Source organism: Cervus elaphus, chromosome 5, assembly GCF_910594005.1.
Source record: "Cervus elaphus chromosome 5, mCerEla1.1, whole genome shotgun sequence".
NCBI lineage: Eukaryota > Metazoa > Chordata > Mammalia > Artiodactyla > Cervidae > Cervus > Cervus elaphus.
In genome coordinates this window covers 30,090,724-30,104,621 of record NC_057819.1, presented here as the reverse complement: position 1 = coordinate 30,104,621, position 13,898 = coordinate 30,090,724, and the positions used below count along the sequence as shown (strand labels likewise).

General features: G+C 38.1%; 1 protein-coding gene across 4 annotated transcripts in view; it reads right to left on the bottom strand.

Moving 5' to 3' along the window:
• GRIA2 (glutamate ionotropic receptor AMPA type subunit 2) overlaps window positions 1-10,802 on the bottom strand; it is a 180,685-nt gene extending 169,883 nt beyond the window's left edge. For all 4 annotated transcript variants that reach the window (XR_006341089.1, XM_043902288.1, XM_043902287.1 and 1 more), the window contains exons 1-2: window positions 10,315-10,802; window positions 9,626-9,766 (exon numbers count right to left, since the gene is read on the bottom strand). Coding sequence is in view for 3 of the 4 variants with exons in the window: in XM_043902288.1 (XP_043758223.1) it covers window positions 9,626-9,766; window positions 10,315-10,402 (229 nt within the window). In the remaining variant the exon portion in view is untranslated. The remainder of the gene's footprint in view (window positions 1-9,625; window positions 9,767-10,314) is intronic.
• Between the last annotated feature and the right edge of the window lie 3,096 nt (window positions 10,803-13,898).

Here is a 13,898-nt window from a genome sequence, read left to right as displayed (position 1 = left end):
GCATAATTAACTTTAATGACAAAACTTATATACTGTTCAAGAAGTATCATTAATTTTGTTAAATATTCTTGTAAGACATGATAACACATTTTAATGTATACCTAGGATTGTTAAAACTACTATCTAGATGTTAAAGAAGAACAATAAGTCACCACCAGAATACAAACAAAAAGACAAATTTTTCTGTGTTCTGAAAATAAACCCTATCAGTTGATGTGTTCTTACAATGTCTCAAGAATACCATGTAGGAGATAAAGTTTATTATAAGTCTCATAAATTCAAACTCTAGTAGTATATTCCTTCCATATTACATATTTTTAGCTACAGTGTTTTAGTTTACCTCATGATTAACAAAAATGACTTTTTTTTTTTTTTTTTATCAGCCCTGAGCAATAAAGTGCCTGAAAGTGGTGTTTTTGCCTATAAAAGATCCAGAATGCTTCTTTTCTTTCTTGTCTCCCTCTGGAAGTAGTTAACAGTATCAAGCCAATTGTGTCCATCAGAAGTAATATTATGATGAGAATTCATTGTTTTATAATAGCTCAGTGGTAGTGTAGAAGCCTGACTGCAGACACGCAAACTAAGAAGACACCAGGTAAAGAAGAAGCTTAAACAAAGAGAGAATGAAAAGAAAAAAATTTCCGGTTCCAAATTCCTACTCTTTTGCTTACTACACCAAGTTACTCTGCCTCTCAGATTTCCCTGTTTGTCCATGACACCATCACCGCACTTAAAGAAATCTTGCAATTTCAATCTACAATGAAGAAAAACATTTTTTGCCCTTTTGGAAAAAAACAATTATTTCAAAATGCTCAACCTATCTTTTTATTCTTGCATAAGTAATAAAAAATATATAATCACATGGCTGACATAGTCTTACTGCAGTGGACCAAATACTAATGCAAGGGAAATTGTAAAATGAATACTAATTCTGAAAGAGAATAGTATTTTAATGCAAAACCTTAGTATAAGCTGCAAAAGTTTTAAGGGCTGAGAAAACCTTTTCTTAAATTATGTAACATGAGTTTCAGTCAATTTTATGCTGAAGTTAGACATGATTGATTAAGGCCATATTCTACTACAGGGATGAAGAATTAGGTAATATTTATTCTGTTTTCATAATAAGCATAGATATACTCAGATTATATAAATATATTTCTATCGTTTCCATCAGTATCACCTGGTATTTATAAAGATTAGACTAAAAATATTTGCATTGAATGCACATTCTGAGGTTCACTGAAATTCAATCAGAGTGTAAGAATTACAGTAGCATAAAGTAAGTGAATACCACAGTGTTTATAGTTTGAAATTAATATTACACAAAGGGTAAATAGCTCAGTAGAAATATGATGCCCTATCAAAGTGTTATAGACACACTAGAATGCAGGCATTTCTCAATTCAGTTCAGTATGTGCTCATATTATAAATATCAGAATAAGAATCGGGAAAAAAAATGTAGGTGTTAAGATACTTAAAACTCTAAAGTAGAATTCTGTATGACAATCTAAATAAATAGTAAAACTAACAGGTGTGTGTCATTTTTTGAGAAATGTTGAGATGAAAACTAAAACACTCTAAGCAACTCTGTCCTCATAGATCCCCTTCCTATAACGAACCCCCGACTCCCACACCTATTTATTCTATTCAGTTGAAGATTCTTATAACTCTCAAGACTCTACATTTCAAAACTGTCTTTAACCTTTAAGCCACAGATTAGTAGTAAGCATTTTGGATAATTTTTGAAATATTGTGTTAATATATAAAGAAGAAAACTACAATTACAAATTGGGTTTCATTTTTGCTGAAGCAAATTATCAATAGGATAAAAAATAGGACAAAGCTAAATTACTGGAAAACAAGTGGTAATGATAAACTGCCCATACAGAAATGGAAAAAAAAAAAAAAGGCATACATATAAAAGAATCACACCCATTAGCGGAAATATTAGAGCAATTGGTTCATAAAAAAACTGTGTCTATAAATTTGTCATTGTCTAATATCTCTAAAAGAAAAAATATTTTTGCAATTTTGTGCTTTGTAAAAATTTTACTATGGTTACCAAAGAGAAAGGGGTGGGAAAGGCTAAATTGGAAGATTGAGACTGACATATAAATACTACCATATATAAAATCTAAAGTGAATAACAACCTATTGAATAGCACAGGGAACTATACTCAATACTCTGTAATGACCTATATGGGTAAAGAATCTGAAAAAGAATAGATACACACTGAATCACTCTGCATACACACCTGAAACTAACACAACATTGTAAATCAAATATACTCCAATAAAATTAATTTAAAATTAAATATTGAAGCTTTAATTTTTTAATTAAAAATGAAAGAATTAACAGAAAATCATGGCATACAATATCCTGGGGGTGGGGGGTAGGGGGAGAATAAGATAATTTTGTGGCTATTCAAGGAATGTGTACAGTCATGTTCTGCGAAAAATTCAAACAAAAATGGATGACCGACACTCCCACAGCCCTCAGAGTACTGAGAACAGAGTCCTGTAGGCAAACCACTTCAACACGGCTTCTGCATCATCCCAATATTTATTTCAGCAAAGCATTTTAACACAAAGCAATGTAGTCGTAGGGAAAAAGATAATAACTTTGAACATATCCAACTTGTAGATGAAAATGAAAATGCATCACACCTCTATCTGAATAAGACTTGAGGCAGATAGCAAAGAAATTGTTTCTTATAAAATCCAAATGTAGAGTAATAGCAATATTCTGAATTTAACAAATAGAATTCTATACCAAGAAATTCTGCTATATGAAGTCTGTTTAATAGATTAAAAATCATGACGCACACAAAGCCGACAGTGGCATGACCCTGACTTTAAGAAAGGCATGTTTTCATTCTCCATGTTAATTTTAAATGTTTCTATAAATTATATAATCAAAAATGACAAAATACTTTGAATAGTAACCCAAAATAATAGGTTTTAGACTACTAACAAATACCACTGTAAGAAGCAGATTCATTTTTTCTCCAAAATTAGTGAAATCTTTTTTGAAAAATATTTTATTGCTAGAAAAATTTTAAATTATGGGTGATTTTGAGATTTAAGAAAGAAATTGTGGGTAGATTTTAATTCAACAATGATTTTTCCTATCCTATGGAAGAGGCATAGTCATTTAAGGCATTTGGCAATGAGTTATTCAGATCATTAGAGAAAATCTCAGAAATTCTGAATGTAAATTGCCATAATAAAAAAATCTGGTATTTCAATTTTGTCTGGGGAATCTTCACTAGAAATCAATTAAAGAAGAAAGGAAATACATTTATCCACTGGCCACTAGCATCCCAATAAAAAGTTTAAATCTACTATTAATACAAGATTTTAGCTCTATGTAGTATATCCTCTGCTTACTTAAAAAATAAAAAACATTTCAGTTTAAGTTTACGTCTTGTAGTAGCACTTGCTCTGCAGATTAAGCACTTTCGCTGACTTTTTTAAAAGGTAAAAGAATAGAGGAAGAAGAAAGGGAAAAAAAAACACATACACTCTGAAAATTCAACCATACAGCAACACGTGATAGAATAACCAGGAAACAACTGGTCTTCTACTGCTTTCCCTAAAATGGTCAGGGCTCCAGGAAGTTTGAAAGGTGGTTTTGGGAAGAAATTCCAAGAAGATACAGGCTCTGGCATGAATCAGCCTTCTACTGTCTTAATGTCAAGGTGCAACAACCCCTTCACTATAAAGGCTTGATATGAAAGGGAAAAGCCCCAGGCTTCTCAAATCAGTAGGTGGAAGTCGGCAAGACCTCAAAAAGCAATAGCATAAGAGTAAATTCTGATTACTATTAAATTCCTATAGTTTCATATACTCATTTTTATTTAAATATTCAGTTTCTCATATCCTAAACCAAGTATTTCAACCAATGCCATTTTTTTTAAATTTCTGTTGAGTATAATGCCTGATTTTCCTAAAATTCTCTTGTGATACATGCAGTATAAAAGCTTAACTACAAAAAAATCCAACAACAAATTAATTATTCTTACATTTAAAGAGCTATTTTATTCTTTGTAACCTCCAATTGATTATAATCAAAGATTTACCCTCAGGTTATAAGGTCCTGTGTTCTGGTACACTACAAATTCTTATGATTGCTTAAGAGCATCCAAGTTGATTCTGGTTGTATGAAAATTTTTGCATACATTAAAATAGGTAACTCTAGGCTTTGGTAATTATCTTGACAGAATGATAGAACATGATAGCCCACCCAAACTATAGCTGCTGACAATCCATAATTATAATATAAGTATACACACACATACAGACAAATTCATGCAAAGTGTAACAAAGGTTTAGCAAGCATCAGTGTAATGAACGCAGATACACATCTCAATAATTCATGACTAAAATGCAATGATAAGAAATACTCCTTAAAATAATACCTGAAGGACTTACTATATAGTACAGGGAACTATAACCAATATTTTATAATAACCTATAAGGGAAAATAATCTGGAAAAGGATACATACATATATTTATCTGAATTACTTTACTGTACATATGAAACTGGAGGAAGACATGAAACCCCACTCCTGTATTCTCACCTGGAGAATCCCATGGACAGAGGAGCTTGGCAGGCTACAGTCCATGGGGTCGCAAGGAGTCAGACAAAAGTGAAGCAACTTAGCATGTATGCATGCACATATAAAACTAACACAACATTGCAAATTAATGATACTTCAATAAAATAAATATACTTCAATAAAATAAATAGATTACACCTGAAGAATCAAGGTTAAAAAGCCAAAAAATACACTTTTAGAATTCTTTCTTCCAAGAGTATTATAATCAATGCTATTCCTGAATTTCTTTATGAATCAAATTCACAAAAATATATAAGATAATCTATTTTAAAAATAAAATAAAAAATCAAAGGCACTCTTTTTAAAAGGCATTAGGAGTTACTTTTCAAATACCTCATTTTAAATGAATTTTTCTAAAACAGATGCCACTTATATTTATTTTTTCAATTTCTCTAAATAAATGTGTTTACAATGTTTCAATGGGCATTCAGTGTGCGCAACAGTTTTATGAAAGAACTATGTTTTCTCCAACATCTCCATCTACTGGCTTAGAGAAAAAGCATATTTTCATCTGCTATTTCTTTCAATTTAATATTTTTAATTTATTTTTTATGAAATTGAAATATCAAAGTATTAAATTATTTTTAAATAGATTAATAGCTATTTGTCAGTCATTCATTAAAAAAATAGGAACAATTTTGAAGAAGACATTTAATAATTTTAATTCCAAAGCTCTATGTGATCAAATATGTTCATAGCTCTTTTAGACAATTTTATTTTAACCAAGTTTTAATAATGAGCACAACATTAAAGTTTATCAAAACTTTTTAGAAAGTAAAAATGCTTATTATTTCCTAAAACCTGTTGATTTTGTTAACCTATATACAATATGTGCATACACGTGTAAATATCACATTTATTATTTTCATAAAAATGTTGTTACTGTAATAAATTGCTTTTGTAGAAAAACGATTAGAATATCATCACATCCTCAGACCAAACTGCTTAGACAAGACCCAGTGGCAATGTACAGGAAAGGCCTCCAGGCCCATAAGAATTTGAAAACTATTGGAAAGAGAATTAAGGGGAAAGGTTAGGGAAAAATGAATTACTATAGGAATAGCATTCATTTATTCTCTGATGACTAGACGGTACTCAACAAACACTGACGCTGAAGCGGGAGGTGAGAAGAAGGAAAGGAGCGAGGGAAGAAGGAATTCTTGAGGCCCATCACTGATTTAACTGTTGAACATCGGATGCTAAGTTATTTATTTTTCTGGTTTCATGGACTTTCTCATGTTGAAGTCTTAAGTTGGAGCAGGCTTGAGGGGGAAGAAAAATAAAACCTTAGTAGGCTCTCTAGCTAAGAAGAAAGAAGGAAGAAAGGAAATGGGGAGGGAGGCAGAAAGAGGAGAAGGCAAAAAACTGAAAATCTGTCTTTATTTCCTCAGGTACCATGGAAACAAATGGGAACAAGTAGGTACTTGAATTATCCCACTGTGACTGTGAAAGAGGGCGTGGGAGGGAGTTCAGAGCCAGCACAGCATTTACTGGGTTCAGAATGTAATGACTTATTTCGTTTGCAAAACTTTAACCCATTCAGTGGGTCCTGCCATGTCAGTCTCAGCATCCCCAAAGCAGCCCCTCCATCTCAGGGATACAATCAAATTAGCAAACTAAAGTCTTTGCTATTTTGCAATTATATTATTAAGATTCACAATTTTACTTTCTTAATACATTAAATTTATATATTACACAGGGTTAAATTTACCCTATGGGATTTTTATGTTTTAACTCAAAGGAAGGGCAAGCTATTTTATGACCTCTGACTGATGATACATATTTTAGTGGTAGAATTATGAAGTAGAATTCCTTAAATTTCTGTAGGAAATGGGAGAAAGTCAGGTTGGTTTCCGCTACCTACATGTTTGACACTGCTGCTTCCACTTCATAAAGGAAAGAATCAAGGATTCCCCTGACTGAGGAGCCAAGGAAACAAAGGCTAAGCATTGGAGAAAAAGCCTTGAGCAGGATCTAAGTGATCAAGACTCATCTTTAATAAATTTGGTATCAGAGATTTCCACTCATTTCTGAACTGCTCACTTTGTGAATGCAGTTTATATGTAAGCATCTCTCCCTCTGAAAAAAAATAATTTTACATTCTCTATTACTCTTGGTTTAAAAAAGAAAAAAAAAAAGGACACAAACACTCCATTTCATTTTGCAAACTCTGTATTGTAAAATTCCTAAAGGAATGAAGAAATTGAGCCACAAAAACTTTAAGTGTCAAGTAGATGAGTTAATGTCAACTCCAGAAAATTCTATTCAATGAGTGATAGAATAGAATTTTTTCTTCTGTAACTAGTTCTATTCAGCAATCTGTAAGATTACTCATAGCACAGGAGTTGCAGAGGCCATGGTTCTGAATTCCCATGCCAGAAACTTGAAAATACATTCAGATCCTCACTGTCATTTATTTTAGTGTCATCAAATAACCCATGAAGGAGCAACTTTGGGACATGGAGACATGCAACCTTTTATTTCAGCTTTATTTTCTGAGAAAAACAAAATATCGATGCACAGTGAAGATTTGATTTTCCCATTTTCTTAGAATTGGGGTTCCCTTGTGGCTCAGCTGGTAAAGAATCCGCCTGCAATGCAGGAGACCTTGGTTCGATCCCTGGGTTGGGAAGATCCCTTGGAGAAGGGAAAGGCTACCCACTCCAGTACTCTGGCCTGGAGAATTCCGTGGACTGTACAGTCCCATGGGTTCACAAAGAGTCTGACATAACTGAGTGACTTTCACTCCATTCACTTGGATGGTTTAGAATTGTCAAGCAAATTAAATTGTGTTTCTGTTTTTCTAATGAAATCCATCTCTTATTACATGGATGTATCCATTCTGTGGAACTTTATGTATTTATATCTGTGTTTAATATGTGTATATTTTCTGTCTGCATATCTTATTTCAATAAAATTTACATTAAATAAATTATTCAAAAATATTGAGACTAAGGACCTAAACTAGTCACTTAACCTTAACTAACCATAATCTTTAATCTTTACAAGCCCCAACAGAGTCATTCAGCATTTGGAATGAGGAAATACTCGTTTCCTTCAGGGGACCTAACTCCCCTGCTCTCAGCCAGGCCCTGGCATAATTCTCACCAATGAATGAACTTCTACATCATTGACCATTTTCAAAACGCAGAGATATCGATTCTTTTCACCTAGTTTTTAAAACCTAAATCCTCCCAATAATCCTAGTCTTGCCTTAGGTTCATTACTTTCCGCAGCATTTTCACACTAGTATACAATTACAAACAGTTGGATATTTAGACCAATTGTGTGTCAAACTCACAATTCAGACGGGGAAAAAAAAAAAACAAAAAACAACTGGAGACCTGGTTATCAATTGAAATGAATAATCTAATCTAATTCTGGTAGATAAATAGGTCAAATTATAAAGGCCTTCAAAAATTAAACTACAGCCGGTTTCTTTGTGTATCTACGTGCTAAAATTTTTCAAGATATTCTTGCATTCTTTTAGGAAGATTTTTTTAAAACTGAAAATTCACTTAAGTCTCAGTCTCTCTTCCTCCCACCTCCTTCCCATCATGCCCAGTTTCTTTTCTCTCTTGGAATCAACATGTGAAAAAAAAATATACAGCACTGAAATCTTCTTAAATCTGCTTTCATAAACAGTTTAATTCTAAGCATCTAACAGCTCCATAATAATGACCCCTGTTCTATCAAAGACAGTTGTTTCATTCCTTCATTCATCGGGTTGATGGCAGTTTCAAAATGGGCTGAGGATGTTCCTGATACTACAATCAAACTAACCATGGAATATACGATTAAAGCTCAACATGGGAACGTGGGATGATAACCAGTTGTTTGTCTAACATGGGGACACTGCAGTTGGGATTTTTCGGTGGTAATTTTCCGCTCCGTCCTTTACAGGGAAGCCAGAGTGGGAGGTGAGGCATCTGCAAATCCCCCCGCGAAACTGTCAACTCTGAAATAAACACCAAGAGCATCAAGTCAGAAAGGAGTCGCCCCAACCTAGTCGGCAGGGCAGGATAGCAGCTGCCGGCAGAGGGCAGGGGGTCCGGCGGTAGCCGCACCGCCCACGTCCGCGCGGGGGTGGCCGCGCCTGGACCCGGGCCAGCCGGTCTTTCCACTGAACCGTGCGGAGACTTAATTGCTTGAATCCTATTACTCTGAAGCCTGGATGTAGCTTCACGGCGGGTCCCCAAGTACTGCACGCCGCGCTGGGACTAACAGGATGGCTGCAAAGACTAAAATGGCTGATCGGCTGGCTACTTCTCCAGATTCCAAACTCGGCGCATGCCACCTCTTTCAGTTCCTTTTCCTCCCGCATCCTCTGTGGGAGCCCCGCGACTTGAGAACAAAGCCCCCGGCCCGCGAGAGCCCATGGTGCCCGGCGCACGATCGCCCCCGGACTCAGGTTGCGGCTCCCGGGGCAGCTAGGAAGGACTGCACGGGTTCCCCGGCTGCGTCAGCCTCGCTGCACCCCTCGGCGGGCCTTATGTAACGACCCCAAACCGGCTATGGGACCAGTGTGACAACCTGTCCCGTCTCGGGACAGAGTACAGGCTCGCGGGGTTCACACAGTGACCCGGAGCGAGGCCTGCCGATTTCACCCCGGGGCCGGTGGATCTACCCAGCAGCCCGACGGCGCGCCCTGGGGCACCGCGTGTTCCCCGCGCGCCGGGTGCCACCAGACCAGCAGGGGAGGGGGGCTTATTTTGAAGACTCCAGCCAAGCCAAGACCCCGAACCTAAGGAAGCCCCTTCGATCTCCAATACACCCCCCTCCGTAGTGCGCACACTCTCCCCTGGCTCTCGCTTCCTCTTCAGCCCCCAACTGTCAGCCAGCGGGGTCCCCGAGAACGCAGCCACTTTCTCCCGACGCCGTCACACGCACGCGCGTGTGCAGTCACTACACCCACACACTGACACGCAGAAACACACACACACACACACCAGCCCGCTTTCCGCGTGCGGCCCCCAAAAGGGCATGAATATTCATTACTCACAAGCGTTGGTGACTGCGAAGCTGTTGGCTACCTCCAAATTGTCGATGTGGGGTGTCAGTCTGAACTCCGAAGTGGAAAACTGAACCATCCCTACACGAAATGCACTGTATTCCTGATCGGCGCCCCTGGGAAACAGCCCCCCTGCAAGGAACAAACACCAAGCAAGGAGGACAGTGTCAGTGGCCGTGGGGAGGAGAGGAGCCCGCTAGCGGGGGACTGCCCAGGAGTCCCTGGTTCACGTTAATAGGACGAATAAACACATCCCTGGACTTGGGCAACAGGAGAGCGGGGGTGGATATTCAAAGGGTATAGACCAGACACGGAGGGGGTCAAGATACGAAGGAGCTCGGGGGCCAGAGGGGTGGCCAAAACGTTCTCCCTCCCTAGTGATCACAAGCTGTGCATTCAGACCCCAAGAGACTCTGAACAAACGGGAAAATGTTGTTAAGGCGAAATGAATAAAATTTGGGGGTTCGAAAAGAGAAGACCTTTCCCTCTGTTGTATCAGAGACACAATCTTTTAGCTTTGCTTCATCCTAAGAAAAACATGTATATTCTAGGCAATTTAAATCTGGAATGCAGTCAAGGTATGACATAAGTCTACATGACATGAATTAATTTGTCCACCGTGAACAAAGATTACCACCAAATTATGCACAATTCAAAAGCAGAGCACAAAGGGTACCTACCTATCTGTATGCTGTTAGAAGAGACACCAAAAATCAGTCCCCACAAAACAGGAGAAAGGAGGACAGATATATGCATAATCTTTTGCATTTCCAAGAAAAGTAGAGCATCCACAAAATACCCTTTCTTTTTTATTTTTCCTTTTCCTCCTCTTCCTTCTTTGGCCGTTTTCCTGGGCAAATTAGATCCTCTGCATTTTGAGACAGCAATTTAGCACCAAGCTGCTAAAAACCAGAAGTGGAGGCAGAAGAATCCCTATTTCCAGGTCCTGCGGGTGGCTGCCGCCCTGCGCCCCGCGCCTGCTCCGAAGTCCGGAGGACCGGCTAGATGGTTTCCAGCAGGCTGCCGCTGTGGTCCCAGCGCCTCGGAACACTCAGCACCCTCCCATGCGCTCACACACTCACCCTCGCGCGCCTCTCCCTCTCCCCTCTCTCACACGCGCGCGCGCGCACACACACATACACACACACAGACACACGCGAGTCACAGACCGGCAGGCGGGCCCGGCGCGCGTGCGCGAGGCGCGGGGGGCGGCTGGCGCGCCCCTCCCCCGCCCACCCCGCGCGCCCCGGCGTCTCGCGCGCGCAGGGCTGGGAGCGAGGCTTGGAGCCGGGCCGCAGCTGCCCCCCGGGAGAGACCTCCGGTCTCGCGAGCTGTCGCGCCCACCAGTGATCTGCCTTTCAGCACCGCGGACAGCGCCCAACTCCCTTCCGCGCTACCCTTGTGCCTCCGCTGCCACTGCAGCGGAGATAGATGCTCCAGCCTGGACCAAATGCAGCAGAGCCCACTTCCGGCTGCCGTGCAGAAGCCGAACTGCTAATTGCTGTTGGCGCTGAAGCGTTCTCTCACCAGGCCCTGCTGTCTTAGGATGCAAGCAATGCTAATTTTTATCTTCTATAGCCTGCAAATCCCACCTAGCAATAGACAAACGCTGCCACCCACCTCACCTGACCCGCAGGAAAGCGAACAAAACACCATGAAGAAGTGCTCCAAAAGTGTGAACTTTAGCTAAATGGGACGTAGCAGGATCCAAGGAAAACCTAAAATTCTATCTTTAAAGGTCAAAACCGCATAGGAGAAGATCAAGGTTGAATCTTTGGAACACTTTGCATGGAAATCCCATTTTTACACTGTGCTCCACCGGGCTGTGACACCAACTTGTCCAGCCTGCTGCGTGCGGGTCCCTCTCACAATTTTCAAGGCAGACTACCAGCCCCCTCCCATCGTACCCCTTCCCCCTCACACACACAAACACACAGCAAAGATCTGTAGTCTTTACTTAGATCCCCGTCTGTATACAGATCGAAAGCAAGAAGACTCCCTTTGAACTAGTCTTGTAGGAGAAAGAAAAGACGAAGCTAGTCTTGAAAGGCCGCTGAGCTGCACAACCTTTCCCAGAGGCTTACTAGAAACCGGATACTCCGTCGCATTTTTGGCCGTGAGTTTTTAAAATAATCAGCGTCCAAAGAAAGTGAAGCAAGCTCTCATCTCTTTGAACCCGCGAACTGCAGACCACTGGAGAAAAAAGATGAGGTTAGGGATTAAAAGTTTGGGGGAAGGGAGTTGGTGGGGAGGATGGAAGCCTGGATTTCCCCTTGGGGATTTACGCACCTCATACTGCCTGCCAAGCCGACGCCTGGGACCTGCTTTGGCAGAAATTCCTCACGGAGTTTATGGCTTTAGTGGTTTAAACAAAGCAATAAAGGATGGTTGAGTACAAGGGACTGTTTCCAGGAGGCTGGAGATTGGAGCCCACATCACAGAAGGAGTAGCCTAGTGATATTTCAGAATGCCAAGAGCTAGTCTACTGTGCGGCTTTCCCGTGCAATTGTCACAGTAATATCACTAGTATAACCTCCTTGTTGACTGTTGCATGTTATACTTCCCCTTAATCACTTCGGACCTCAACTTTTAAAATGAGAAAGATGAGCAAAGTGGACTCTATGACTCTCTAATCACGGAATTCTCGGATTTCAAGTCATAGTCTTTCCCTCTTTTTTATTTTTCTATATGTATTCCTAAGCCAGGAAGTAAAAGAATCCATAATCTATTAATAAGATTTTATACTATAGGTAAAAATACCACTCAATTTTATCACCAAGAATTTATTTTAGTCTATTAATATACACTTCTATGTATATGAGACAGGTGTTGTGAGTCAAAATGCCTTTAAAAAAATTTTAAAGCCTTTTAAAAATTAAGAATGAAAATAGGAAGATGTACATAAATATATATCCACATTTACAGTATAAAGAATAATTAAATGCATCTGATTTATTCAATCACTAGTAATGATGAAAGGCACAAAAATGATTTGCATTATTCTCTATTTGAACTCTTTATTATACAAAAGATTGAATAACAACTCAGAGCAAAATAGAAAATTTTTCAGCCATCATTTTTCTTCATTCAGTTTTTCCTGAAAGAAAAACTTAAACTTCGTATCAAGTAACTAGTAATGAAAGGAAAGAGAAAGAGAGAGAGAAGGTTAAATGTGGAGAATTGGTCATGTTTAAAGAATGGGTCAATGTAAATTAATTTTTTTTAAAGAGGTCGCTTCTAAAGCTATTTTTATCGTAATCTATTTCAAAGTCAAGGACAAAGATGAACCCAGAATTGACTGAATTACAATCTATAAAAATAAATAATATAAAATAAGAATTTGCTGAATCATAAAAACATTTTTCTTAGTAAATAATATGTAAGATTTCAAGGAAATATTGCTGTTTAGTGACCAACTATAATTCATATATAAAATAAAAATAATTTAGTAGGCATTACTTGTAATTCAACTATTACTTTGTTACTGTCTTTCACAAGGCATGTACTTTCACATCAAATATAGACAGATAAATCTCTTGCAGCATTGGCATTGTTGTGCTTGTATTATCATTAATGAAATTTTTTCAAATTCACTATAGTATTTATCATATAGCATTTTTCAGGCATAGAATACTGTCAGTATGAATGTAATACATTTAAATTGGCTGAAGGAAGTGGTTATGCAAATAAATTAAAAATACTGTAATTTATTTTTAATACTTAGAAACTTCCTGTTTCAAGAATATATCTCATATTGATCAGTAGTAAAATCAAATTTGAAAATTTCAAAACTACTGAGACTAAAATTGAATAGAATAGTGTGCTCAAAGACACAGTTTGCTATTCTCTGCCCTCTGCTGTTCAATTTTGGTAATTGTCTAAAATGCAAGCATTGTTATGAAACAAGGATAAATAACAGTACAAATGGAAGAAATAAAAATATTAACCGTTCTATCATTTGTATGTTTGGTCGCTTTCACTGTTGTTGTTTTTTGTGTATGATTAATATAATCTTATCATTAGGCTAGAAATAAATGTTATACATAACATTTTCATTTCTATTTTACTCAGTCTTTTCTTCAGTATAAGAAGCAATTATTTTCTTTTAAAATCTGCTTTGAAATGCTTAGGATTTTATATATGCTTACAAATTCTGTGTAGTTTTAATTTGTGTTCCAAAATGAAAAAGCATTTAGGAAAGTCATTATGGAGGAGTTGGGTGGGGTGTGGGGGTAACAACTTTGAAATGATTGGCAGATCAAAT